Source organism: Sphaerodactylus townsendi, linkage group LG09 (genome assembly GCF_021028975.2).
Source record: "Sphaerodactylus townsendi isolate TG3544 linkage group LG09, MPM_Stown_v2.3, whole genome shotgun sequence".
In the NCBI taxonomy this organism is placed as follows: domain Eukaryota; kingdom Metazoa; phylum Chordata; class Lepidosauria; order Squamata; family Sphaerodactylidae; genus Sphaerodactylus; species Sphaerodactylus townsendi.
Window position 1 is genome coordinate 33,354,841 of NC_059433.1, and position 27,010 is coordinate 33,381,850.

Genomic DNA, 27,010 nt, shown 5'->3' on the forward strand with positions numbered 1-27,010 from the left:
AGAAATAGTTGATATAATCAACCAAGTTCATTCGAAGGATGTTCATTTTATGGGTGACTTGTCCAACAATGACTTCACTTTCATCTTTGTGTGGAGCCAAAATTAAATTGCCAAAAATAGTATTCTGAGAGCCCTAAAATGGTTTAAGGTTTACTAGGAGCAACAGTGCAATTTAAACAAAGAAAAAAATTATTTAAAGACAAAATTAAATTTAAAGAAAAAATTAAATGTAAAGAGAGAGCACACACTTTTTACCTACAGATCACAACAGAATATTGAGGAAGCTGAAGACTGTTACTTTATTATGTAGCAGTATCAAGGCAAAATTCATTGTTCTCGTCCACTACATTTTAGAGGATTTACAAAGGATAGAAACCAGTAATAATACAGATGCAATTTTATATATTAGATGCATAAAGGGCTACAACAGCAGAATAAACAGGGGAAATAACAGTCTCATGATTGTGGATGCATAATAGTTTTGCCTAGCCTTGAATATTAAATTCACAAAAGTTGAAGAGGAAGGCAAAGCATATCCTAGTGGGGCACCCTAGACCCAAGGACTGTGACGACAAAGCAGCATAGCACTAATGATGCCCAGCCTGTTTTACCACCTTTGTGTTAAGTTGCAGTCATCAGTTTGGAGGCACCGTGAAGCTTTGAGATCTCCAGTAAAAAGGAGGCAAATACTTTTGTTCCATTGATGTAACTGAGCCTGATTGGGAACAAAAAGAATAGAAGGTATCAAACAGCTTGAAGGGTTAAAGATTCTATATTGCTTTGTACAGTGCCAAAGATGCTCAACTCTTGGGAACTTCAAAAGAAGCTAAATGTATGCAGGAGTTTAAATACATGGATTTTTAAAGAAGGAACAGTAATATAACATGGAACCTAGATGGCTAGTCCCGTGCTTTAGGGAATTACAATGCTAATCCTGTCATAATACACATAATATACAGAGAGGGAAATACATGTAAGATTTTCAGAAATTTTGAAACCTTGGGAAGGGACAACATTTTGCAGGTTGTTCCCTCACCCACCCACCCAAAATGGATATTTGGGGAAACTGAAATATATGCAGTACTTATTTATCAAACTTATTTCACTGCTTCAATGACATAAAATGAAGTAGTTTGGATGCAGCCAGCTTTGTTGCTGCATGTTGGTGAATTCCCCTTCTGCAGTAGCCCCCATGCCACGTAGCATTTGTCCATGATCCCTATTGGATGTTTAAAGGGGATTCCTCCCTCCCTTTTTTAACAGTGGAAAAACTGGCTGGATCTAACCCATTATTTATCTTAGTTAATTTGCAATATTTATGAAATTCACAAAGCAACCCTAAGCAGAATAGCATCATTCTATGCCCATTGACTTCAATGGAGGGTGTACACATATAGAACTAATATCTCCACTGCAGCAGAAAAGCTTGCCCACCCATCTTCATAGTTTTCAGGCAATGTAAACAATGAGATAGTGGGATTCAAATAATTTAACAACCGGTTCCGGTGGTAGGATTCAAGTAATTTAACAACTGTTTGTTTACAAGCACCATTTTAACAACCGGTTCTGCCAAAGTGGTGCGAACCTGCTGAATCCCACCATTGCGAGAACCCCTTGTTTCCTATAATACATATGGGGAAAGTTTAATAGATAAACCTGTTTATTTTCTCATTCTGGGAGTGTTCTCCATCATCGGCTGCTCCAATTGGAAACATCATTATACTCTTCTTTGTTATATCCTCAAACATCTTGGCAACTGGAATTGTTGATCCATCCCGAATCATATCTGGATCTTGCTGAAATACTGAAATGAACGTGCAAAAATCTATGCTCCTGTTTGAACATAATAAAACTGTATTGCGCAGACAGATTTGCAGACAGATGGACATGTGGATCCTTTTATTATTATAATAGATGTGTGGGTGATTTGTTTTTTATGATATTTAGTTTGGGTCATATGCGAGGGTGGGGGGCAGCTACAATCTTTGTCCAGGGGCCCATGATGACTCTCGGCAACCCTCCAGGGCAGTAGATTTCCCACAAGGTACATGACATGTCAGTCAACACCATGACAGTAAAATAAGAGCTAATCAATGAAGCATTCACATTTAAGTGAAGTAAGCCTACATAAAAACCTTGGAAATCGTTTGAGAACCATCTGGGGACATGGCAGAAATTACTGTTAGCTACAAACATTAGAATCACTACCTTGCCAAAATGTGCCAAACATGAGAATCATTGTCTTGCCAAAATGTCCCAAAACCTGGCTAAGAAAAGTAGGGAAAAATTGCATGTCTGGAAAGTTTAAAAAAAAGAAACGTTTTTGCATGCAAAAAATATTTCAAACCTGTTTTGATTGCTCTTCTAGCTGCTTCGTACTGCAGGTCCTTAACATTAGCAATCCAGGGCATTGCACCCACTTGCATAGACACAGTCAATTTGTTTGGGCTGTTCCTTTTAGAGAATACGTTGTTTAAATGCTCTTTCACCTAAAAAGAAAAAAATAGAAAGATGATTTTGACTTTATATTATCTATGCTGCATGACCTCTGTAGAAGTTAAACCTCTACTAACTGGCTAAGCCTGTATGGAAAACAAAAACACTCTGAAATTAGGCTACAAATGCTTGTTACAATATCACTGACACACAACAATCTCAGTGACTAGAAATTAATGAACAAGATAAAGTGCAGGATAAAGGCCAAGTTCTTTCATCCATTGAATGCAGAGTCCTGGATCAACAACCTTGACATGTATCTGGGTAACAGCTTGTTTCATTGTACCTTTGGCCAATTATAGAGGTGCTTTGCCCATTGGTGAAAGTAGATCTTCAGGGCAGAGCTTATATTACAGATGCCTTATTCCAGCTCTCACACTTACTGCACTGCAGATCCATTAATCTCGGTGGTCTGTGAGAGCAGGCAAGGAGTGACCTTTCCCCCAGCTTCGCAGGGAAGACAAAACAGATGCCCCGCCACACACATTGCTCTTTCCTCTAACTTTTTGGCTCCACCCCACCTTCCCCACTTTGTTCGCACCTTTGCCGATGATCGAGAGGGTTTTTAAAAAAAAACTTTAGGCACATGGGCTGAATTAGATCTATCAAAATAATGCTGAATCTAATATGGGAAACAACTGTTTTGATAGATCTAATATGATTCATGTGGTTAAAGTTGTTGTTTGTTTGTTTGTTTTTAAAACCTCCCAATCATCAGCAGAGTGAGAAGCAGAGCAGGAGATGCGAGGTGGAGGCAAAAAGTGGTTCTGAGGGGAACAAAGAAATCCGTGGTGGGTGGGTGAAATGGTGACTCAGCTTGGCTCAGATCACTTTGCAGCTGCATGATTAGGTCAGGACAGAAAGCAGCGGGGAAACCTCATTGCAAAGCAAGCAGCCACAGGAGAAGTGACCCGTGGATAATGGGCCTTCCTCAGAAGTTCTTTTGGTTTTTCCCTGGTAAGAGCACTGTTTCAATATCAGACTTGCTCTCATGAACAAACAGGTAGCAGTCTTGATGAACGTACAAGAGACACGAAAGCACTCTGACAAGGTCTCAGTATACCTATTGGATGTGCATGTGGCAGGTGAGAGTAGATTCTAGGGATTCAAGAAACAGACTGAGTAGAGCAGTTTAGATTTTGACAATAATTTTTCCAGCTGTCCCTACAATATTGTAACATGGCAATCCTGAAGTATTTATTTTCTTCGTTTCTAGTCCACCTTTCTCACAAAGACTCAAGGCAGATTAGAGTTTTAAAATGCAATAAAAACAGCATGCGATGTAACACATGTAACAAACAATGCATCACAACCAGATTACAAAATTAGAAAACAATATAATACAATCATATAGGCAAGAAGCATTACAAGAAGCCTAGATCACAAAAAAGAGAAAACAATGCCATCAAAAATATACACAACAAGACTTTAAAGCTACAACTCTACTTTTGTCCAGAAGATGGCCTGCAAGTTGTTTAGGCAGCTGGAAGCCTTTCCCTCTACCTCCGGATATGTGGATGTTATTCATTGTTCTCTGGGTGGACAAAAGTGCCCTTTCCATAAGTATAGCCTTCGCATTGAAAACCACATGCAAGTTGATTCATTTGCAAACAGACTGAGTAACAATCAATTAAATATTTAACTGGCATTACCTGACTTTCCACAGTAGGAAGGTTCATATTAGGAACTTGTCTGATTGAAAATTTCCCTATTACTTTTGAAGGTATGACTGTTTTGATGCCAGGTTCAGAAAAAGCTCCTTCTATCCCATGAATAGAGAGAGATGGGTTACGCCACATGTTTAACAGGATATCATCCTTAGAGATAAAATAAAACAAAGACAGGTTTTGGCCACTCGTAGTTCACTTGCAGTGTCATCCTAAGCATGTGTATTCAGAAGCAAGTCTCATTGAGTTGGCTTTTTCAGAGTAGGTTGAGACTTTGTGGGTGGTCTGTTTGAAAAGCAGGCTGGTATGGTGGTCAGGAGAACCTTCTATCAAGCTGCATCCGATTCACCAGCTCTCTCATTAACTAGAATCAGGTGACTGGCCACTCTGACCCATGCTCCTATAACCTAACTGTTGGATTACTGTAAAATGCTGTATGTGCTTTTGAAGACAACCTGGAAACTACAACTGGTCCTGAACGCAGCAGCTTGACTGCTGTCAGTGGTTATCTGCTGGGAACATATGTTGCCCATTTTGAAACAGCTTAACGGGCTGCCAAGTTCAATTCAAGGTGCTGGTTTTGACATTCAAAGTCTTTCATGGCGTACATATTTGAAGAACCATCTACTTCCATATGTCTTTGCGCACAAACCATCTACTTCCATATGCACAAACTATGGACATCAGGCAGCCATCTGTTGCCTATTGCACAACTCAGAGAGGCCTGTCTGGGCCTTTTTCAACATGGCTATGGTTCTATGCAGGGCCGGAGTGAGGGGGAACTGCGCCTGGGGCATGCTTGCCCTGCATCCCCACCATTCACTCCTCGGCCATCATGACCCGGAATGCCTCTGGAACTCCCCCGCAACGGCACGTGCCCGGTGCGTTGCGCACCCCTTCCCCTTGGTGCTACACCACTGGCTCTATGGAAGGTAAGGGGAGGTCCTCCTTGGTGCTACAAGGCCTGCCTTGGTGCTACAAGGCCTGCCTATTTGCCAGGGCTTTTGAGGGAGTTTGAATTGGCAGGCATCTTTGAAGGGTGGAGGGAGGATTTCAGATTTTTTAAACTCAAAATGTTTTTACTAGTATTATAAGCCATCTTGAACTACAAGGTAAGATGGTATATAACTGTTATAATAAATGAAAACCAATGAATAAAATATAAATGGTAGGGCTGGACATTCAGACAGGAACTAATCAAGATGCAACTGAATTACACCAATTCTTAATACAGGATGGGTGGATGGACATATAATACAGCTGTAGTCATTTCTAACATTTTGTAATAACTGAAACATTTTCATAGGACTGTTATCCAGGCACTTCAACGTCTCGTTCCAGTTTCCCAAGCAATGTGAAGGAAGAAAAAGAATCACTAGAAACATACTAGCAGGGCTCTCAACCTAACCCAAAGAGTTACCTCACAGTCCTACCAAATTAATCTCATGAATCTCTGCATTTTGCAAAAGTGGTTCACCACTAGGAATCACACACACATATGCCCACTAGTCAGCACTGGCTCAGCTAGATAGGCAATTTACCATTCACATGTAAAGAAGATATGAATGTCTATTTTTAAAAGAAGCTAGTATGCGGGGGGGCGGGGGGGCAGACTATGTCCACTTAAATACCTATTATTATCTGGTGCATGAAACATTTTTCTCCCAGCCAAGTAAACTTCTAATAAAGGAACTGGAGAGAGAAAAACACTCCAAGTACAAAAACATAGCTAGTCAAGAATAAGCAGCTCCATGTGCCTGAGTATCTTTAAAAAAAAAAAAATTAGGAACAGACCTCCTTCCTTATCCCATGGTTGAATATCCTGGGAAAACAAGAAAAACTTAGTCCCATGTCATTCCATACTTTTCTTGCCATTGTGCAAGGAAAATGTTTTGGTTACCTCTAACAACAGGAAGAGGGGGTACAAAATGTATTTATTTATTTATTGTATTTATACCTCGCCTCCCCCAAAGGGGCTCAAGCAAACAACAGTGTGTAAAACCATATACAACCACAAAAATGGGCTAAACAATTAAAACAGCAAAGACCCATTTAAAATCCTACCGCATAATAAAACAGATGGCGATAAAACATACACATGACACCCATGGGAGGCTAGCAATAGTATAACTCTGCCTAGCTGGCAACAGATAAAAGCTTGGTGGAAGAGCTCCATCTTGCAGGCCCTGCGGAATTCAGTTATGTCCTGCAGAGCCCTGATCATATTAGGGAGCTAATTCCACCACATGGGGGCCAGGGCCAAAAAAGCCCTGGGCCTTGTAGAAGCCAGCTGGACTTAAATACTTAATACATAACATATACAGTAACATTCAGATGGGTAGCCATGTTGGTCTGAAGCAGCAGAGAAAAGTGTGGGTCCAGTGGCATCTTAAGACCAACAAAGTTTTATTCTTGGTATAAGTTTTTGCATGCGTGCACCAGTATCTGAAGGAGTGCGCATGCACATGGAAGTGTATACCAAACATAAAGAAACAGTTTGTTTTCCATTAATTTCTCTGTTTTCCACTAGTCATTGAAAAATATTGTACCTTAGTTTTATAAAGAAATTCTTTTACTCCAATATTCATTTTATGTTCATCAAAGTTGAAATCTATTGGTGCATACAGCTTCATCTCCTCATCTGTAATATTAGCGACATCTTCATAGATTCCAGGGATCAGAATACGACCTGATGAATCCACAAGACTGTCTGTGGAACAATTACAAACACACACACTGATGTATAATGCTTATTTCCAATGATATGAAATTTACTCCAGATTCTTGTTGATCCATTTAGCAAAATAAAAAAGGATGGAGACTTAAGGAGATTTTTGCTATTGGTATTAAGAAGTGTGAGAGTAACTTGCATGGAGACAAAAACAGGAGGACTATCCTAAAATGTACATTCAAATTAATCAAGGGTGCAGAAGGCATGACAAACACAAGTAAGGAAAACCGTTGTTTCAAGTATATATAAATAAAACAGGCACAAAGGTAAAATTAATCACCAATCTGTAGTTGCTATATCATGTGATTTGTAACAGTTTGCAGATAATCATATCATGTTCTGATTAGTATTTTACTATTGTTGCTTTAGCACTGTACTTAGCACCTATTTGCTGATACACTATATACCTTGTCCCTTAACGGTACAAAATATCTAAGTGAACATTTTGCAATGCCCTTGATCCTATTTGCTCTCCTGACCATCCATGTCTACCTTATATTTTATTATTGTATTAATTTTATTATATAATTTTATTAAATTAATTATGTGTAGTCTATGGATTTGAATTCAGAAATGGGTTGTTTTTCTAATTATGCAACATCCAGAAATACTTCCCAATCATACAGACTCCTTGCAAGATCTATGCCCTTCCATACATGTTCTAACCTTTCTTATCAAAACTAAACTTAGCATCTTAGAGACCAATCTGAAACAGATCTAGTTGGAGTAAGTTCCTTTGCTAACAAAATATCATTTAGACAAATAAATGAATGCAAATATTACCAAGAAGGGCTACCAAATCAGACATTGCTTCATGGATGATGCCCCCAAAGGATCCTGAATGGAGATCTTTTTTACAGCATTCTACCTGAGTGAAAGAAAGGCAGCATAAAAGAACATAAGAAGAAGCCCACTGGATCAGACTAGCGGTCCATCTAGTCCATTATCCTATCTCTCACAGTGGCCAATCAGTTCCTCTGGAGGTTCAACAACAGGGCATAAAGTTTAAGGTTTTCCCCTGATGATGCCTCCAAGCAGCAGTATTCAGAGGTTTATTGCTTAGATAACAAGGAGAACTGGATGAAACTGAGTGAAAAAACTGACTGGATCCAATCCAATAATTAAACTGAGAGAGTTTCCACACCAAAGATTACCTGTGTTTCAGTAACCCAAGTAGTTTTTTTTTCATAGTTCTATGTGATGTCATCCTCTATTTGTGCATAGATTTCTAACAGCCCATTCCTTCCACACACAAAAAAGCTGCTTTGTTTTAAATATGAAAAAAAATCCTGATGTTTTCTGGGCAAAACACTATGGGCAGGAGGTGACCTCTTGTGTCTGAAGGGGAAACAACAGAGTGCTACTCAGTTACACTTTCATATGACCAACACTGCAGTGAACTAGTCCCCTGGAGAAATTAACAAACTGAATAGTGGTCGATTCCCCACTGGAAATTTAATATAGTTTAAACCAAGTTTAAAAATAAACTGCACCTTTTCATTGAGGTTTCAACCTCCCCACTGCTGATTTATTGTGCGAAGACATGTAGGTCTACATTGGGTTCCAGAAATGCAGTGCTCCCCACAACAAATTGATCTCCGGTTTTTTTTGCCTCTCCCAATTTGCTGCCATGCCGTGTTTGGGCAGGTCTTTTCTTTCCCGCAAAAAAAATGAGATATGAGGTATAGTGATCACGTCATGACAATAGACGTGTAAGTACGTCCACCCCTGCCTTTTGATTGGTTATTGTTTTCTTGTTTTCTCGTGTTCTCTTTTTGCGAGTCCTAACAATTTCTCATGTTATCGTGTTTTTGCAACTTTAAAAAAGTTTAATCGTTTAAGCGGCTGCTTAAATAGTGAAGATTAGTCCCCCGCCCCTCCCCTTGAGACTGGAAAGAACCGTGGCAAAACAAAAAGTTGTACTTCCAAGCAGGTATAGCGAAAATGCGGAATAAGGGGGGAGATGAGTGACAGAACCGGGAAGAAACCTTCTTTGTCGCTCAAGCAGTGAGGAGGCCTGAAACCTTGTTTTTTCGCATGAGTACCACACCATTAATTGTCCGTGGGGAATCAACCAGTGGTTCTGACTGCCTTTTAGACAGAGGGGAATGTTCAAGGAGGTTTTTTTAATGTTGTAAAGGCCTTGCATTATTCCTATCCAGTGTCATTCATGCTCAAGGGTATATATATGTACCGGGGGTAAATGGCGCCCAGAGACAAATTGTCTCCAGGACGCTCCCCAGGCTCTGCCCCACCACCACCCCAGCTCTGCCCCCTGATGCCCCCAGGACCCACCTCTCACTGCCCTCGACCCCATCCATGTCACCATGGACATGGGCAAGGTCTAGGGTGCCCACCTCCCCCCCAGACTCCCCCTGCCGGCTGGGCTTCCAGCCAGCAGCCTGCAGTCTCTTCTGACCTCCCCTCTGGGCAGGCCAGAAAAGATGCAGTCCCAGCCTCGGAGACCTGCTTTTATAAGCACTGAGGCCAGGGGGTGGGGCTTGGGGAGCAGGAAGGGGTGGGACCTCAGTGCTTATAAAAGCAGGTCTCTGAGGCCGAGACTGCAGTCTCTTCTGGCCTGCCCAGAGGGGAGGTCAGAAGAGACTGCAGGGTGCTGGCTGGGAGTCCAGCCGGCAGGGGGGGAAGGAAGGGAAGGGGGATTCCAGGGTGGGATTGAGGGTGCTTAGAGGCAGCAGGAAGTCCTGCTGCCTTGTCGTTTTTGCATGCCTCAACTGACATGGACGGGTCGAGGCACGTGAAAATGACAAGGCAGCAGAACTTCCTAGTCATGTGTGGGGCCAATTTTTCACCCCCCATGTGACCAGAAGAGTGGTGCCCCGGGACAACAGGTACCCCTTGTCCTTAGGTAGATACGCCACTGTAAATATATATAAGATATTGCATTATTTCTATGCAGCATAACCCATACTACTCAAACAAACAAACTAAAGCAGGGTGGGTGGACGATTCCGAGAGTAACATGAGAACAGAGCAGAGGGGAATTCAATGTCCATCAGGTGTGAAAGGTTTATAATGGACTGAAATGGGTTACTCTGGGCTGATATAGAATTGTATCAGAAACCAGGCAACTGCAAAAAATCACCCTGGTGTGGAAGCACCTGGAGAGTTAAAGAGTTATCAGTACTGAAATGATTGAGTATATTGGGATATATATTCAAGATGTTGGTGTTAACTTTTAAAGCTATGAGTGGTCTCAGACCTGCATACCTGAGGGACCATGTCTCCCCATATTGCCCTGCCATGTCCCTCCATTCGTCAGAGGGAAATCTGTTGGAGGTCCCTGGCCCACAGTGGCCACTACGAGGGCCAGAGATTTTATGGCCCTGGCCACTACATGGTGGAATAAGTTCCCGTGTGAGATCAAGACCCTGCAGGACCCAAATTGTTTCTATAAGGCCTGTAAGATGGAGCTTTTCTGCCAGGCATTTCCATCTGGCCAGCCGGCCTGACCTGACTGCTATTCTTATTGGCCTTCCATGGGCACAGTGGGGAGGGAGGAAAGTCACCATCTGAGCTTGTTTTCTTGGGTTTATGTGTTTTGAACCGTTTTTATGATTGTTTTTACTGTTTTACTGTTCGCCGTCCTGAGCCCTGTCAGGGAAACCAGGATATAAATGAAAACAAACAGACAGACAGACAGACAGACAGACAGACAGACAGACAGACAGACAGACTCAATTAATAGGAGAATAAATGGGAGATAGAATGACAAAGGCTCTAGATGTGCTGTCCCTTCACCCTAACAGAAAAGCTATAAGAATTATGCTCAGAATCATTCTGTCAAATGACTTCTTCATTCCTTTACCTCCACAAAGAAGCCAGCATTTCCCCGAGTTCCATATGTTAGAGCTGGCTTTTCGTTGCTGAGCCAAATGTTATCCGAAATTACAATATATGTAACATTAGAGAAAAATATTTTGTTTTCTTCTTTAAGTAAGTCTTCTAGCCCAAGGGATCCTGCTTCTTCCATGCCTTCAAGAAGAAACTTGATATTTACTGGCAAGGTCTAAGAAAGAAACCATAATGTTAGGTTAAATCTACTGCCCGTAATACAAGTTCTATTACAGTGTGGAGGAAGTTTCTCCACCCTTATAACCAGCCCAACGCAGAACCATGATTTGCACCTTCATTTGCACCTTCATGAAAAACTTCATAGATCTCAGAAGACCACCCACTGAAGCACCTTCAATAAAAACTATTTTAGGCACAAAACATAATAAGTTGTTTTAAACTGAGTCAAATCAATGGTCTGTCTGGTCCTATACCGTCTGTTCATGTCAACAGCAGCATTCTGCCAAGTAACAGAAACGCAAAGGATTCCCTGGCCAGTAAACCTTAGAAAAATGATCAAAATAATATTGTTTCCTTCCAATTCTTATATTAATTCTTAAATGGCTGTAAGCTCTTACCAAATATTATATCACCGCAGTATTAACATGCCTTATATACACCTTTATGAATCATGTACAAGCTACACAACCAACTCATAAATAACTGGTGTGGTCCAAGCCCGTTCTCCTCCCTTTTCTTATGAACGGGAGCCAACAAATACTCATAAATCTCCCTTCTAACCGGGAGTCCTCTTCGTAACAGCTTGTAATCCTCTTAAAAAGTCCTCTAAAGCAGGTCCTTTCAGCAAACTTGAAATGGTAAGAGACCAACCAGTTGCTAATACGAGAGTCCAGATTCCCAACGCCTATTATAGCTGGAATGCTGTGGGCAGGCACTGCTCTGGTGGGACTTCTGTCTGCTGGTTCATCAAATAAATATTAGAATGCTCCACATGTTGTTGTAAGCGTTTTCATCATAACTTCTTCAGTAGTTTCATAATATTTGCAATAGTCCAACATATATGGGATTCTATTAAATAATCTATATATATAAAAAGCTAACCATGACTTTGTTAGTCACTCCCTAACGCCAAAACGGCTGGACGGATCAACCCCAAATTTTCACATGACGTTCCTCCCTGTTGCGGGCAGGTAATCGGACCTTCAAATGGCCGAAAGTCCATACCTGAGCCAGGTAAAACGTCTTTTTCCTGGCGCACCAGGCCATGAAGCTGTTTGTGTTTAACCGTCACCCTTAGAATGTTCGTGCAGCCTGTCTGTCTGTGGCCTGAGGGCTTTAGAATGTTCGGGCTTCAGATGGGCAGAGAAGAGCATTGAAAACAGTAAATAGATAACACTGTTAGGTAATATGATTGGAAGTGAAACACATACACACTTTGTCGTGTGAGACACCAGGTGGGTTCCCCCCCCCTCACACGCAGGTAACTTTCACTCTCTGTGCCTCACCCACTACTACCACATAACACACATACTTTCATACACATCCAGCTCATCCTCACACACCTCACTCTGCCCTCCCTCACATCCAACCACCACTTACCCACTTCCTCACCCATATTCGCCAGCTCGCTTTTAGTAAAAGCAAGCTAGAGTTTGCCTTTTTTTCTTTTCTAAGAAAATCCGTATGGAGGCTTAACCAACACTACTGGCCTCGGCTTCTTTTACACATGGCCCTTTAAGAACCCAGGGAGCTGGCCTCGATCTGAGCGCCCCACCACCCTGCCTCTGCTGCCTGTCTGGGATAGCCTCCTTGCCCCAGTTCTGCCTTACCCAAGCCAGGACTGTGTGTGTCAACCAGCCTCATGGACAGCGGGATTCACACTCTGGACAGATGCGTTGTGGAATGGAAAGGGTTACCTTATACTAAAAAAAAAAGACACTACCATATAACAATGTGAATTGAAAAGGGAAAGAGGGATTCCATTTGACCACCCCAAAAGGCTATGCTGCAGATCATTGGACCTGCATGGACATCTGTGTGGGTTGCAGACTGTGATGAGAAGGACAATTGCCACAGCAACGCGTGGCCGGGCCCCGCTAGTAAAAATATATAATGCAGAATAATATCTCATAACTTAGTATATGATTTCTTCTTCTTCTTCTTCTTCTTCTATTTTCTATTTCAAATGCTATATGCATCTTACATCTTTCTCCGCAGAGCTGCATGCGGAGCATTCTTATATTTTTATGAGTGTTTGTTCGCTCCCTTTCATAAGAAAAGGGAGGAGAACGGCTTGGACTACACCAGTTATTTATGAATTGGTTGTGCAGCTATCCACTTGAACATGATTCATAGAAGTGTATATGAGGCATGTTAATACTGTGGTGATATTGTTTGTAATATTTGGTAAGAGCTTATAGCCCAGGGGTCTGCAACCTGCAACTCTCCAGATATTCATGGACTACAATTCCCAGCAGTCCCTGCCAGCATGGCCAATTGGTTGCAGACCCCTGTTATAGCCATTTAAGAATTAATATAAGAATTGGAAAGAAACAATATTATTTTGATCATTTTTCTAAGGTTTACTAGCCAGGGAGTGCTTTGCGTTTCTGTTACTTGGTAGTCACATTGCACTCTAGATTGATACATTGTTTAACAGCAGTTCTCTGGCCAGAAGCATTGATTTACCAAAAGTTAGTTTTAACTGGAAATACCAGGGACTGAATAGAAAGCTTGTACCATACATATAGTCTTTCCTCAATACTGTTGAAAATGTAATCAACCCATCAACTATATGAGGTTACATAAACTTAAAATCAAATGCTCCAGTCTATACTGGTTTGGGAAATGGGCTCTCTGTAACCCACATGGAGTGGAAAAAATAAAATATATCCTGAAGCATTCAGTCGCCTGGATCCAGTGATGATATGAACTGCATTTGTTCCCAGTACTTTACCTGCAAAAAACATTTATTTGCCTAGCACAACATTATTCAGATACTGAACACTGGAAGAGAAAAATGATGGTAGCAGGCATTAACTTTGCTCATTTTCTGTGTAGGGAGGCCTAGGGAACCTGAGGACCTCCAGATGAAGCCACTAGACTATATCTCCCATCAGGCTCTCAACAGCATGGCCAATTGGCCATGCTGACAGAGGCTGATGGGAATTGTAGTTCCTGAACATCTGGAGAGCCGCAGGTTCCCTACCCCTGGTCTAAACAGAGCTTTTCATGTCTAGATTTTGTAACCATTATATTAGGTATGCTAAAAATTTTGCAATGAATATGTTTCTCTGGAGAACGCACCTTGTTTGAATTCCCCTGATTATACCTGCGGAGGGTTTCTGATTGGATCACATTGATGTTCTCTGGCAAAAATTAATCATGATCACATCACCATGCCAGTCACTTCCACACAATGTCACAAGACATTTTTTAAAAAATCAGTTTCTATTAATATACATTTTACCTACCATGTTTAGCGCTATGAAAGTCCTCACTGCATTTATCCAGGCTAAAACAGGCCCCTTGTTATCGGTTGTCCCACGCCCATAAAGTTTTCCTTAAGGTAAAGAAACCGACATTAAGCTTTGGAACATATCACAGGGCTAGAAGGTAGAATAACTTACACAATGCTTGGAAATATTTCCAGTGGGCTAAAACAATAGTTTTTGCCTCAGGAAACCCAAGTTTCACTGTTAAATCTTGAATGAATTATTGACGTCTACATGAAATCTTAACATATCCTGTGGGTGTGAAGTATTATTTCCACTCATTAAAAGCTTCAGCTTAAATACTTGCTGTACAATCCTAAAAGGCTGTATGAATTACTATGCATTTCTAAACTCAATAAACAGGATAGCATTGTCTGCTACAAATCTTTAATTAGCCCTATTTTCTGCTTTTATAAAGACTGTAATGAAAGACGCCCATGCACAATTCTGATCCAACTAAAATAAGTAACAACTAAGTTCACAGATGATGTGTAAGAATGACTAATTTTGGTTGGGCTAGGTCCCTAAATGGGTTTATGAGTGTTTGTTGCTACAGACAACAGCAATAAAACTCATCATGTCTTATTTCACTGCATTTTTTCCACAGGTATTTTATGAGGAAGTCTTTTTTCCCACATTATGAAATGAAGCAAAGCATTGAATACATCTACTTCAAAAGCGTGGTGTCAAAATGAGCATGGCATACAAACCATCCACTTCAGTCAATCTGTAGGGATCTGTTTTCCATCCATCTTCCTTTTTGGCAGGCATCACATCCAAATGTCCGTAAAAACACACAGTGGGTTTTTCTGTATCATTCCCAAGCTCTGCTAGAATAACAGGAGGTAATGAAAGGTTCTGGACATAGGGCTGTAGGAAGATATTTAGATAATGTCAAAGGAAATTCAAAACCTTATATGAACTTGGACTTCACTGGGGCTTGAGAGGTCCACTCTTCAAGTTCTTTTCTTGAATGGGCATGTCTACTGAAAGATACCAACTTCTAAAGACATTAAAAAGCCAGATTTTTCTATTATCAATACAATTTTGGGGAAGAAATTCATCCAACTACCCCAAGACATGTAAATGCCTGAGGGAAAAATTCAAATGGTGGTATGGGGTTACAATATAATCAACAATTAAATCGCTGACAATTTGTTACCCTTTAATTATATCCCATAATGCATTATCTAATAATAACTCTGGTTTAGGATGAACAATCCTAACTGTATGAACAATTCTGAGAAACAGAGCATAAGAAATTTACTTTCTAAAATCTTAAATCATGGTCTGTTTCATTGTTGTGGTGGCTACCCTTTTTGGATGGTGTAGAATCCATGGGTTTGCAGCTCAGTGGTATTCATTAAGATTTCTCACACAAGTGAAGGAGCTGGTACATATAGCTAACACAATTCACAATTACAATGATTGCAGTGCCTATTTACAATCCTGTTCCAAAACAAGAAGTGTGATATATCAGCACTGATTGATGCAGTCCCCCCACCCCCACCCTCCCACCAATTTCTCCTGCTACTACAGAGAGTGACAGTGGGATATGGGGAGTCACTGGGAAGTTGCCTACCAGAATTGGCTAAGTGCCAACTCCAATTCAGACAGTAGAAAACAGCCAGAGATTATTGGTTGGCATAGGGTTGCCAACTCCAGGTTGAGAAATTCCTGGAGATTTGGAGGTAGAACCTAAGGGCAGCAGTGTTTGGGGAGGGAGGGTTAGATCTGTAGAATACAAAGCTACTCTCCAAAGCAGCCATTATTTTCTAATCTCTAAAGTCTGGAGATCAGTTGTAATGCCAGGAAATCTTCAGACTTTACCTGGAAGTTGGCAACCCTAGGTCAGCATCAATCTAGGATTTTAAACAAGGACACTTAGTTGATTTGTTTATAGTCTATATTAATTGTGGTTAGTTGTAATGTCTGAATTAAAAAAAACCCACAGTTTGTGGAGTAGCAGCACCATGTGGTTGCCTGACAATAGAGATGGAAGCAGCGAATAAGTTTGTGGGCCTTTCACTGAGTAATAAGTCTTAACAGATGACGCTGATTAACAACACTAGGCCTGGGAAAGAGCAGACAAACCAGGGTTTATTTGTTCAGGGACTTCATAGTCCGCCTCTCCTGAAACCTGCTAGAGATGGTTTACAAGTAAAAATAATAACACACTAACCAAAATTTGTTGTACAGACAACCACTTAAACAAACAATGGCCAGTTATAAGGCATAATACATCTTCCCAAGATACATTATATTTACTACTAACACCCTTTTTTGCGCAGCTGAAGCAGAGCAAGGGAATGAAAACCCAAGACCACATTTTGCCAGTGCACAAAAGAGAATTTATATGAGGAGAATCAGTCACCTTGCCCAGCATTAAGATTTATGTTGGAAAAAGATAAACCTCTTCAGTCCTAACGCTTAGATATCCATCAGATTACCACAGCAGTTAACATACACAAATAAAACTTCAAAAACTACAGCTTGGATTCAAAGATCTACCAGTGAAAATTTGCTTCTCCAACATGACTTTCCCAGTCCCTCTTCCTACACTAGCCCTTCTATCCAAAGAATCAGGAGACCCTAGAGCAATGCAACATGAAAGGAGAAATAGGAAGAAACCAGATACATTTTTGGCACATCTTTGCATCATTTGGTTCATATAAAAAAAATGAAATTGCAAGTGGGTACCTCATCTTGAGCGCTCACGTTCCTCAACTCTACAGTAGCTCCTAAAGCCCGGAGACTATCTGCTGCTATCTTTACTATTTCAGTTATATTTCCTCTTAAGTGTGGTTGTATGGAATCACTCTCCACAGCCACCCAGTCTGACAGATTCTGAAAGAAAACACAGTGCATGAACCCATGAATGCTCATAGAAATATTTAGCAACAGTTGCCTAACATCAATTTATCCAATGTTCAACAGGATACTTAAATCCAGGGATTGGGGCTATGGATAGACAAGACAAATCTTGTCTATCCATCCAGATTTAAAGAAATATCTACACTGTTTAAAAAAAATGGGGATTAAATGATAATGCCAGACCTCAAGCTTTGGTTTCTGTCAGTAAAAAGGCAAAGGGAGGAGGCAGAACCTTAATCAACAAAAAAAGCACCCATGAAGAGCTGCGTTGAGCCTAGGGCTGAGATTTTTTACCATGCATACCAAATAGCGTTCTTCAAACATATATTGATTTTTAAAGTTAATTCACATGTTAAAATTAAAAAGTCTTTTAGATAAAATAAAACAGATATTGCAGGTATTATTTTCAGATGTAGAACTACCTTTGTTCCTAAAACTGAGGTACCAGCTATTCATATATTCCAAAAAGTGATTCTCAAGGAAGCTGAAAAAATTGAGACAGATATAAATCATCCTGTTTTAAATTGTGGGTGCTTTTTAAAAGATTACTGTATTCAAGTTGGTATCCCCCTTCCCCCTTTTGCTGCTGTACAAAGCAGCCACCCCACAAAAGCCATTGTGGTGTAGCGGTTGTAATACTTTAGACCAGGATCTCAGAGACAGGCAGCCTCATTCAAAGAGGGGATCTGTCCTTGGGAGCGGCACACTGCCATGCCAGCTGACCTACCCTCCCTTGAGCATTTACCCCAGTGGAGGGGCACTCCACTGACATGTGACTGCTGCACCCCTACCCTGACACTGGAAAGTGGCACTCTTGGTGCTGCCGCCAGTGTAGCTAAGGTGAGCCAAGGGTGTGGCCAAGGATGGAGCTGATGTTAGTCAGCTCCTTCTTGGCCTTTGCTGGGATTCTGCTGGCAGCCTGTAAATTGGACTTAAGCTACTTGTTTGGGTGGCATAAGTCCATTGGAGCCCATAGAGACTTCTTGGCGGCAGGGAGAATTTTTGACTTGTCAAGTCTCCCCATGCCGCTGGGAAGCCTCTTTCGGGGCAATGGTCAAACGCAGCCATGGCTGGGTGCTCTGATTGTGGATGGGGACAGGAGTAGGGAACATGCAGACTACCCTGCCATTTGGAAATCCTGTTGCTGATGCACTGCATTAGTGGCCACAATAACAACTGAACAGGGTTGCCAGTTCCGGGTGGAGACTTTGGTGCTAGAGCCTGAGAAGGGAGGGGAGGGACTCCAATGTAATATAATAAAAGCATAGAGTCCACCTTCCAAAGCATCCATTTTCTTCAGATGAACTGATCTCTGTCACCTGGAGATCAGTTGTAATAGCAGGAAATCTTCCGCCACCACTCAGAAATTGGCAACGCGACTTCTGAAAGAAAGTGCTGCTGTATGGACCAGCCCAAAAGGTGAACTGGAAACCACTCTAGTAATGCCCCTCTATCACCTACACTGATCCTGGACAAGATGCTGGGGAAGGAGTCCCACAGCCAGGACTAGCCCTGATTCTAGCATCATATGTGCTGGGTTCAGGTTGATGGTGCACTCTTACACACATTCCCTGCTGAACCCTGTAAGACTTCCAAGTAGACATTACAAGGGATGGCCTGCTCCATCTGTCAGCTGAAGGAGAATCTATGTGTTGTATGGTTTTTCCCCCCTACCTGAACAAATATATCTTGATGATGATCGATGTACTGGAAAATCTTTTGCTCATCATCGGAAGGTTTTGATGAGGACTCACTCAAATCAAGGAGCGGCATGATTAGACAGACAAGGAATATCTGCAAATTATTAAATTACATTCATCATTTTAGAGAGCATTGTCAGACATTTGTAATACAGTCTGTCTGTAGTTAACTGTCCCCTGAAAGCCACAAGCAACTTCTGATCCCACAAGCATGGAGGCCCAAAGAGAGGTAAAATGCTGAATCACTTCAATACACATGGCAGGAAGGCAAAATATAACCGGCAAATATGTTTCCCAAGATTTAGAAAAACTTTGTGGGCAAAATTATCTGTACTGGTCTTTCTACAGACATCTGTTGTTCCTGACTATTTAGTTGTGAAATAACATCAAACAGGGTCTGCCAAGAAAAACAGAGGTGGAAAATTGTTTTTTAAAAACCACTCAGCTTAAGGTACTTCCCTTTTCACTTTCAAAAGGAAATGGGAACCGTTTCAAATTGTGTTTTGAATGCAATTTATTTCAAGGGTATTTCCAGTAGATAAATATACTGGGCAGTAAAATGTTTTCTGCAGATGCCAGTGCAGAACCATTCTGAAGTCTTGTTATCCTTGTACTTCTAGGAATGTAATTTTTGGCAGAATATTCCATTCTGTGTATAAATATGCATATAAAAATAATAGAAACTTAACTACTGTTTTTATGTGTGTATTTATACACAGGATGGAAATTAAGCTCCAGAGGGAAGCAATGTCAAACCAAATCTAATGTCTCTCGTCTTGAAAATCCCACGGGGTCACCATGTCACTTATGACTTGATGGCAAAAAGCAGCAACTTATGGACTAGGAAAAATGACTGTCAACAAAATGTGGGGATTAAGAACATTGCTCTCCTGCAACCTTATTTTCTTTGATGAGAATATCAAGTTATCAATGCTTGGTAAAGGACTACTGTTACTGTAGTACTAAGTAAGAAGTTGCACACTTTGTACTATAGGAATAAACTCACTCCCATGCACTGGTTAAATATTACTGCTGGGTCCAACCTGGGTGTCAGAATTATCAACACAGTACTGCGTCACCACCTAGAACAGTGATGGCGAACCTATGACACGAGTGCCAGAGGTGGCACTCACAGCCCTCTCTGTGGGCACACGCGCACAGAGTTCATCACCCACACACACACACATCTAGGCTGGCCTGGGCCACTGGGCACAGTGCCCCACAGCAAGCAGGGAGGACTCGGCTGGCAGGCCTGGTGCCTGTGTTCCGGGTGGCTGATGCTCGGGGGGGGGGGGGGGCAGAGAACATAGCCGGAGTTGCCAGGAGAGGAAGAGAGTGGTGCATGCTGACGGAAGCTGGAGGCTAGAGCAGGCTGGCCTCTGCTTGAGTGGGTGGGGCAGAGGCAGAGGGGTGGGGTGGAGGCACTGGAGCAGCGCAGGGCAGAGCGGCGTGTGCACGCGCTACAACCTCAAATTGCCGTGTTGGCACTTTGCGATAAATAAGTGGGTTTTGGGTTGCAATTTGGGCACTCGGTCTCAAAAAGGTTCACCATCACTGACCTAGAAGAACGCACACAAAAGTAATGGCACAGAGAGTGCCGATAGTATAAACTGGAATAGCTGATTCAGAAGACTTCAGGGAGATAAATGAAACATTATCTGTTTCCCACAAACATGCACACCATGTGATATTCCAAAATCAGACAAGACAGCTTTTCAAGTTGCTCAACAGTTTGCTTAACACATTGTACAAGGCTGTCTTTTGATCTATAGATGTTGATCTGTAGAAACCTTGTAGCTTTTGTCTTCAGTTTTTACAGAGGCTGTTAAATGCCCTTTGGTGCATTGCTGGTGTTATCCTTCATTCTGAGTTTGGTCAAATGTCTCTCAAAGAGAGGGGATAGTTGATTGTCATTAAGCTATGGTTTAAGCTGTGTTTTAGCACTGAACGATATCTAGGGTTTTGAAACATGACTTGTATAGATCCTCATGGTAAAAAGTTTTTGATGGGAATTGTCACAAGTGGGCATATTATGGGATATGATAAAAGATTAGGGGGAAATCAGAGGCTTTTTCTAAAACAAAAAAGCATACTAAAGAGATTGACTATGTTAGCACACTATCTCGTGCTTATCATGTTTATTTATTTATTTATTTATTTTATTAAACTTATAGGCCGCCTATCCCCGAAGGGCTCAAGGCGGCTTCCAACATGGCTGTTACATAGACAGCAATCAACAACATAAAATACTAAAATCATTAAAACCTAAGAACTAAGCAGCAGTTTACTACAGAACTATAGGTTAAGCAACCCAGTTCATAAATTAATTAAGACAGGCGCCCCGCCGAAGGCCACAAGCAAAAGGGGAGGGAGGCAGTAGGGCCTGGGATGGAATTTATAAGTAAGACAGGCCCAGCTTTAATAGAATGGAACGGCAGTCTCAGTTTTGATTTCAATTCCAGTGTCGATAGGGGGCAGTAGATCCACGGCCGGGCTCTGGAAGCCCGGTGGAAAAGCTCTGCCTTGCAGGCCCCAAGTGAACTCATTAAGGTTCCGCAGATCAAGCACAGCCGGAGGCAAGGCATTCCACCAGGATGGGGCCAGGAGTCAGAAGGCTCTGGGTCTGGTTGAGGCCAGCCGTATCATTGCAGGACCAGGGGTCACCAGTAGATCTGCCGTTGCCGAGCGCAGCGACCTATGTGGGACATAAGGGGTGATGCGGTCCCGCAGGTATGTTTGCTCATCTCAGTTCTTTGGAATGCCTCCCACACATTACTTGCCTGCATATACCTATTTCTTGACAGCTCCTTGTTTCTTAAGAGTTTTTTTGCTAAATGCTTCTAACCCTTTCATGGTTATGCAAGGTAGGAACATGAACCTATCATAGTGGGAAAGGATCTGCTCAAGTTCTTCTGGTTCTATTGATTCTCTAGCACTCATGTTCCATGAATGTAATTTTCATGAGAATCTAGGATCAAATTATTTATTCCTCTTCTAACAAATTGGGCTAGCACCTCCGTGTCTGAGCTAAAAACCCTATTTTATTAAGTGACAGTGATCCTAAGGTTACATTGGCAGTGGTAAAATTTATTTCAGTCTTTACATCCCTTAGAATTATGTTGCTCAAGATTTATGAATCAAGAAACTTCTAAGGGAGAAAGGGGAAAAATAAGGCAACTCTTTTAAATAGGATTGCTCTGGCTCAGTGACCCCTTAAGGGAGAGCTTCTGTCTTCAATGGTTATTCTATTCACATGTGTAGTAAGGAGAGTAGTTTGTGTAAAAGTTCTACATGTGTAGCTGACAGCATGTTGGCCCTGACTCAAAGAAAACCTATCAAAGCCAACTCACAGATTTCAGCAAAGCAAAATTCCTAGAAACCAGAGAACAAGAAAGCTCATTTTCCCCTACCTTATTGAGGAGATTTCCCCCCCCGATTTCCTTTAAATTGCGTTAGGGGATTGGAAGGTTTGGCAAGTGCATAACCAGGGATGCCAATCAGTCACGACTGCTTCTCTTTCCAGCACACAGCCAACCTGTTAAACCTCTCTTTCAAAAACAACTGCTGTCTTAATTGCAACGCTGTAGAGTTACAAAGTCTTCTTGAAGTAACCCCATGTACTCTGTCAGTTCTACTCAGCAGCAATTGTCAGGAAAGAAAAGACAGGTAGTGGATATATTTCTACATATGTATATCTTCCATTTCAGAGGGGTAACCATATCAGCCTGTTGCAGCAAAAATAAATGGGAGTCCTCTGGGACTTTAAAGATTATCAAGGTTTTATTTCAGCGTAAACTTTCATCAGCTGACCGATATGTAATCTAGCCAAGTCCACAAAAGATCATGTGAAATAAAACTTTGTTATTTTTTTAAGGTGGGGTCCTCAACATGGCGCCCACCAACACCTTTTCTGGTGCCCATTGTGTTTTTAGAAAATGGGTGAAATCAGATAGGGATTTTTCCTAGCAAGGCTTCAGATTGACTTTTGGAGATTTGATTGGCTGTGCTGATTTTTTAAAATGTACCAGCGGCTGCCTTGTGTTGCTGAAACTTATCTGAACAACCATTTTGTAACTGGCTCTACCTTCTGTGGCAGTAATTTTGGGGCAGTCATTTTGTTGCTGTACCACCATGCCATGTCAAAATTCCCAATGTGACTACAGGGTTAAAAAGGTTGGAGTCTCCTGCTTTTAGGTCACAGAAGACCTGTATTTTCCTAAGCAAAAGCTACATAATATACCGTGCATGAGATCAATGATGGCGAATCATTTGGGCTCAGCGTGTAGAAAATTCAGAAAATGCCTCACCAGACACTGCTGGCGTGTCACTCATCTTCCCACCCCAGAACAAAAGAGAAACAATTTTTTTACATATTTATTTATTTATTTATTAAAATACAGTCCAATCATGTATTACTTAAAGAAACATCATATAGTTACAAAAATGACTGAAATAGAGAGAATAGTTATTGTCAGGTGTTGGAGAATGCTAGCATGTCACCAAAACATTGTGGCGTGTCACCAGTGTGGTGTAGTGGTTAAGAGCAATTGACTCTAATCTGGAGGACCGGTTTTGATTCCCCACCCCTCCACATGAGCGGTGGACTCTTATCTGGTGAACTGGATTTGTTTCCCTGCTGCTGCAGTGCTGCTGGGCGACTTTTGGCCTAGTCACAGTTCTTTGGAACTCTCTCAGCCCCACCTACCTCACAAGGCGGCTGATGTGGGGAGAGGAAGGGAAAGGAATTTTTAAGCCACTTTGAGCTTCCTTAAGGTTGAGAAAGGCTGGGTATAAATCCAAACTCTTCTTCTTCTTTGACGCACGTGTTGTAGGTATGTGATCACTGCAGAGCAAGCAAGGTGTGTCTTGGGAGAACAGGGGGTCTTGCAACCCAGGCACCACATGCCTAGGTCACATGCAGGGTGCATTTGGCCACCCCCTCGCTTCACAGGCCAAGAAGAGGAACTGGCTGGGGGCTGAGAACATGGGGAAACTGGGGCCAGTAGTTCAATGGTGTAGGAAGCTACCCCCACCTCTTGCCACTGCTCTCCCCCACGCCCCACCTCTTGTCTCCCACTTGCTCACCCCCTTTCCCACTTCTCTCCTGCTTGCCAGTCTGCCACTGCTTTCCCGCCCACCCTGTGGCTTGTCTCCCACTCGCCCAAGCCCACCGCTGCTTGCTATTGCTCTCCTGCCCACCCTGACACTTTGAGGAGTGGGGGGGGAGCACCCTGGGTGGCATTTCCTGCAGATACACCACTGGAGTCAAGGAGTCTGGGTTTCAACCCATGGAGGAGCCCATTGCACAATCTGTCGATGAAGTTGTTGGGAATCCACTTAGAAAGTCACGTCTATAGTATAGGCCTTGTCTCCAGGGCAGCAGATTCCCAACCCAAAGCAAAGGCACCATAAAGCCCAACCAACTTGCTGGTGCAAAAGCAACACTCAGCAACCAAACACAGAGTGTTTCCGCTGGCTTACTCTTCCTCTGGTTTTATTTGAGGCTATCTATTGTGCTATCCAGAAGCCTAAATCTGGTTTCCACCACCAAATTAAGATAAACCAGTCAACAGCTGGCAAGCATTTACTGTATAGGCACTGGTGCACATCTGCATCCTGGCATTCGTATGTTTCGCTGGACCAGATGCGCTTTTTGATGGAGATGGAGATAAGCGGCGGCAGGGAGTGGTGGCTAGATCAGATCTAGGGGGTCACATATACACCCTCTATATTGTTAACACTAAAGTAATCCCAAGAGGAGTGGACACTGAATATTTGGCTGAATAAAATAGGCGCCATGCTCTCTTTAACGCGAATAATAATATTGTGCTGTTTGTTGATACCAGGATTCCTTTGCATGGCCACCACTGAAAAAAACTCTTGAATTTATACATATTGAGGCAGCGCTTTTCTACTTCACGCTCAGTTAGAAAAAACACCTTTCAACTCAGTTTTAATCTGAGCATTCACTTTATAATGGTTTTTGTGTCTCATAATACTCTTCTTATGCATGTAGCAGGTCACACCAGAATGCTCCTTTTCTGGTGCTAGTGCCTGGGACCATATAGGAATCTGGTAAGGTGATCTGTTAGATAGTAGAAGGAAGCAGCAACAAGGTTTAGAATGGATCCACACTCGTGGCTGCTTGATAACACCAGCAGAACACCCCTGGGTCGGATATGATCCTGAAAACCTTCCTGCAGTGTTACGTTTCATATCAGACCACTGAAGAGGAATAATATCGCTGATGCTTTAAAAGCTACATACTGCAGAGTGAAAGTTTTATTTAATTACATGCCCTCAACTCCCCAGAGATCTGCAAGAGATGCTCAGAAAACAAAACACAATCAAACCATCAAAATCATTAAAATTAACCGTTCAGAACCCAGACATTTGAGAAGAAACAGCCAGAGCATAAACACAGCATTAAACATTTAGCAGCCAAAAATCTTCTTACTAAAACAATTGTCAGGCTAGAAGCAGACTGTAAACCCAATTTTAAAAGGTGAACCCCCTTATTTACAAGCCTGGGGAAAAGAATTTTTTTTAAACCTGGCATCTCAAAGAGAGTATATTAGGATCCAGGTGAGTCAAGGGAGGGGGCATTCAACAGTTGAGACTCCACTGCTGAAAAAGCCCTGACACTGTTGCTATCCACCTTACCTGATATTGCCACCAGAGAAGATCCTTTTTATAATCACTAATCTAACTTTCCCGGAGGGTTTCATATGGCACAGATCACCTCTAGAAACTCTGGGAGGTTGTTGTAGAAGAAACCAAGTTGCCAGTTGTTTTTGTATACAAGCAACATATTAAAAGTCTGCCAAGTTAAGGAATAACCCAGAGTTAAGTCTTCAACAGATGACTATTTCATCTTGATATGTAGCAAAATCTCCTTATCACTTTGGCGTGATGACAGATTATTTGGAGACAATTTGCCCTAGGAAGGTTTGGTTGTACATATGGGATCTTCCTCTTTATTGAAAATGTCCATATTTAAGTTTTCCAGCCGGTTGATCTATGCCCAAACACAAGAAATGTTGCTGAAAAGTGGCTTACCATGATTAAAGTCCAGATAGGAAGAGGATTAAATTTTCAGCGTCTTATTCAGCACAGAATATGAAACTACATCTGAAGATCTGATTCTCACTGCAGATCTTTCAATTTGTAGCTATAAAAGCAAATCCGTGTATTTGTTGATATTATTTGTTGATACGTATTTATTTGTTTTGTCGTGAAGGCAATATTCAAGGCTGGAATCGAAGGACAAAGGATATGTCAACATCCTTATTTTATCAGGGAAGTGTCCAACGTTCCACATACTGAGTTTAAAGCTTCCAAAACAAATTATTTTTCGAAGCAAGTTATCTTATTCTTTCAGATCTCTCAACTTTAAAATCCATCAGTTGTTTGTTCTTTGTAAAAACTGTTGTGTAAGGTTAGAAACCAGGCAAAAACAGAAACACAAATCCAAAAAGTTTGTTTCCTAAGACAGCAGGATGTCTTAAAGGGATGTGCACAGAGGTTGTGATTAAGCAAAACCCAGCTCAAAAATGCTAATTTTAAGAATATGATGAAATAAGTAAACTTGATACAAAAATATTGTCATATGGTAACAAGTGGAAACATTCAGATCTGCTCCCTATATTGGTACATGACTGATTCAGCACTACACACAGCAGGAAGGGCAGTGATGGCCCAGGTGAACCCAGAAGATATGCAAGTGCCATGGACATCACACAAGTAGAAGAGTTAGTAGACTTCAACTGAAAAGGGTCAATTCCATTAGAGTTGCTGTGTACAGAGATTCAATCAATCCCATTAGTGGTGCACTGGCTTGTCCATTCTGTAGAAGCACATAGAAACTTTGGGTAGTTCTTGTTAGTTTTGCTTACAGAAATGGAGTGTACAGGTCAGGGAAGCTAACTGCTCCATCCACCTCATTTCTTTGCACAATCACATTTGAACCATGACTTTAATATCAAACAAGCTCAAGAAAATACTGAAATGAACCGGGCACAACAAAGTAGGGTGAATGTAGTGATGGGAGCTGGAATTGGCCTTACCCACTCACAATTTGTTGTTCAGAAGTGGATCCGTCACTGCCACATGAGGGTCCCAGTGGGAAACGCCTTACACACCAATACTGCCACATTTTCTTATGCCCACTCTGCAAAGAGGAATTTTAATGACCTTGGAAAATGGGATCTCTTTTGTATTTAGCCAGGGGGATCC

General features: G+C 41.7%; 1 protein-coding gene across 1 annotated transcript; it reads right to left on the bottom strand.

Annotated features, from left to right (window-relative positions):
- Positions 1-275: 275 nt before the first annotated feature.
- On the bottom strand, positions 276-26,025 carry LOC125439529 (beta-Ala-His dipeptidase-like). The gene is made up of 12 exons (XM_048508647.1): positions 25,835-26,025; positions 18,750-18,869; positions 16,902-17,048; positions 14,912-15,071; positions 14,181-14,269; positions 10,721-10,921; positions 7,678-7,762; positions 6,713-6,873; positions 4,149-4,313; positions 2,348-2,489; positions 1,657-1,804; positions 276-715 (listed from the first exon to the last, which is right to left on the bottom strand). The coding sequence occupies exons 1-12, from the start codon at positions 25,835-25,837 to the stop codon at positions 622-624; spliced, it is 1,515 nt and encodes a 504-aa protein (XP_048364604.1). The 5' UTR covers positions 25,838-26,025; the 3' UTR covers positions 276-621.
- Between the last annotated feature and the right edge of the window lie 985 nt (positions 26,026-27,010).

Bases quoted from the DNA above. Each gene is read 5' to 3' on its own strand.
- LOC125439529 (XM_048508647.1), bottom strand. The intron at 15,072-16,901 runs GTACCCACTTGC...ATCTTCCTACAG, and splicing joins ACGTGAGCGCTCAAGATGAG to CCCTATGTCCAGAACCTTTC. The intron at 14,270-14,911 runs GTTTGTATGCCA...CTTTACCTTAAG, and splicing joins CAGATTGACTGAAGTGGATG to GAAAACTTTATGGGCGTGGG.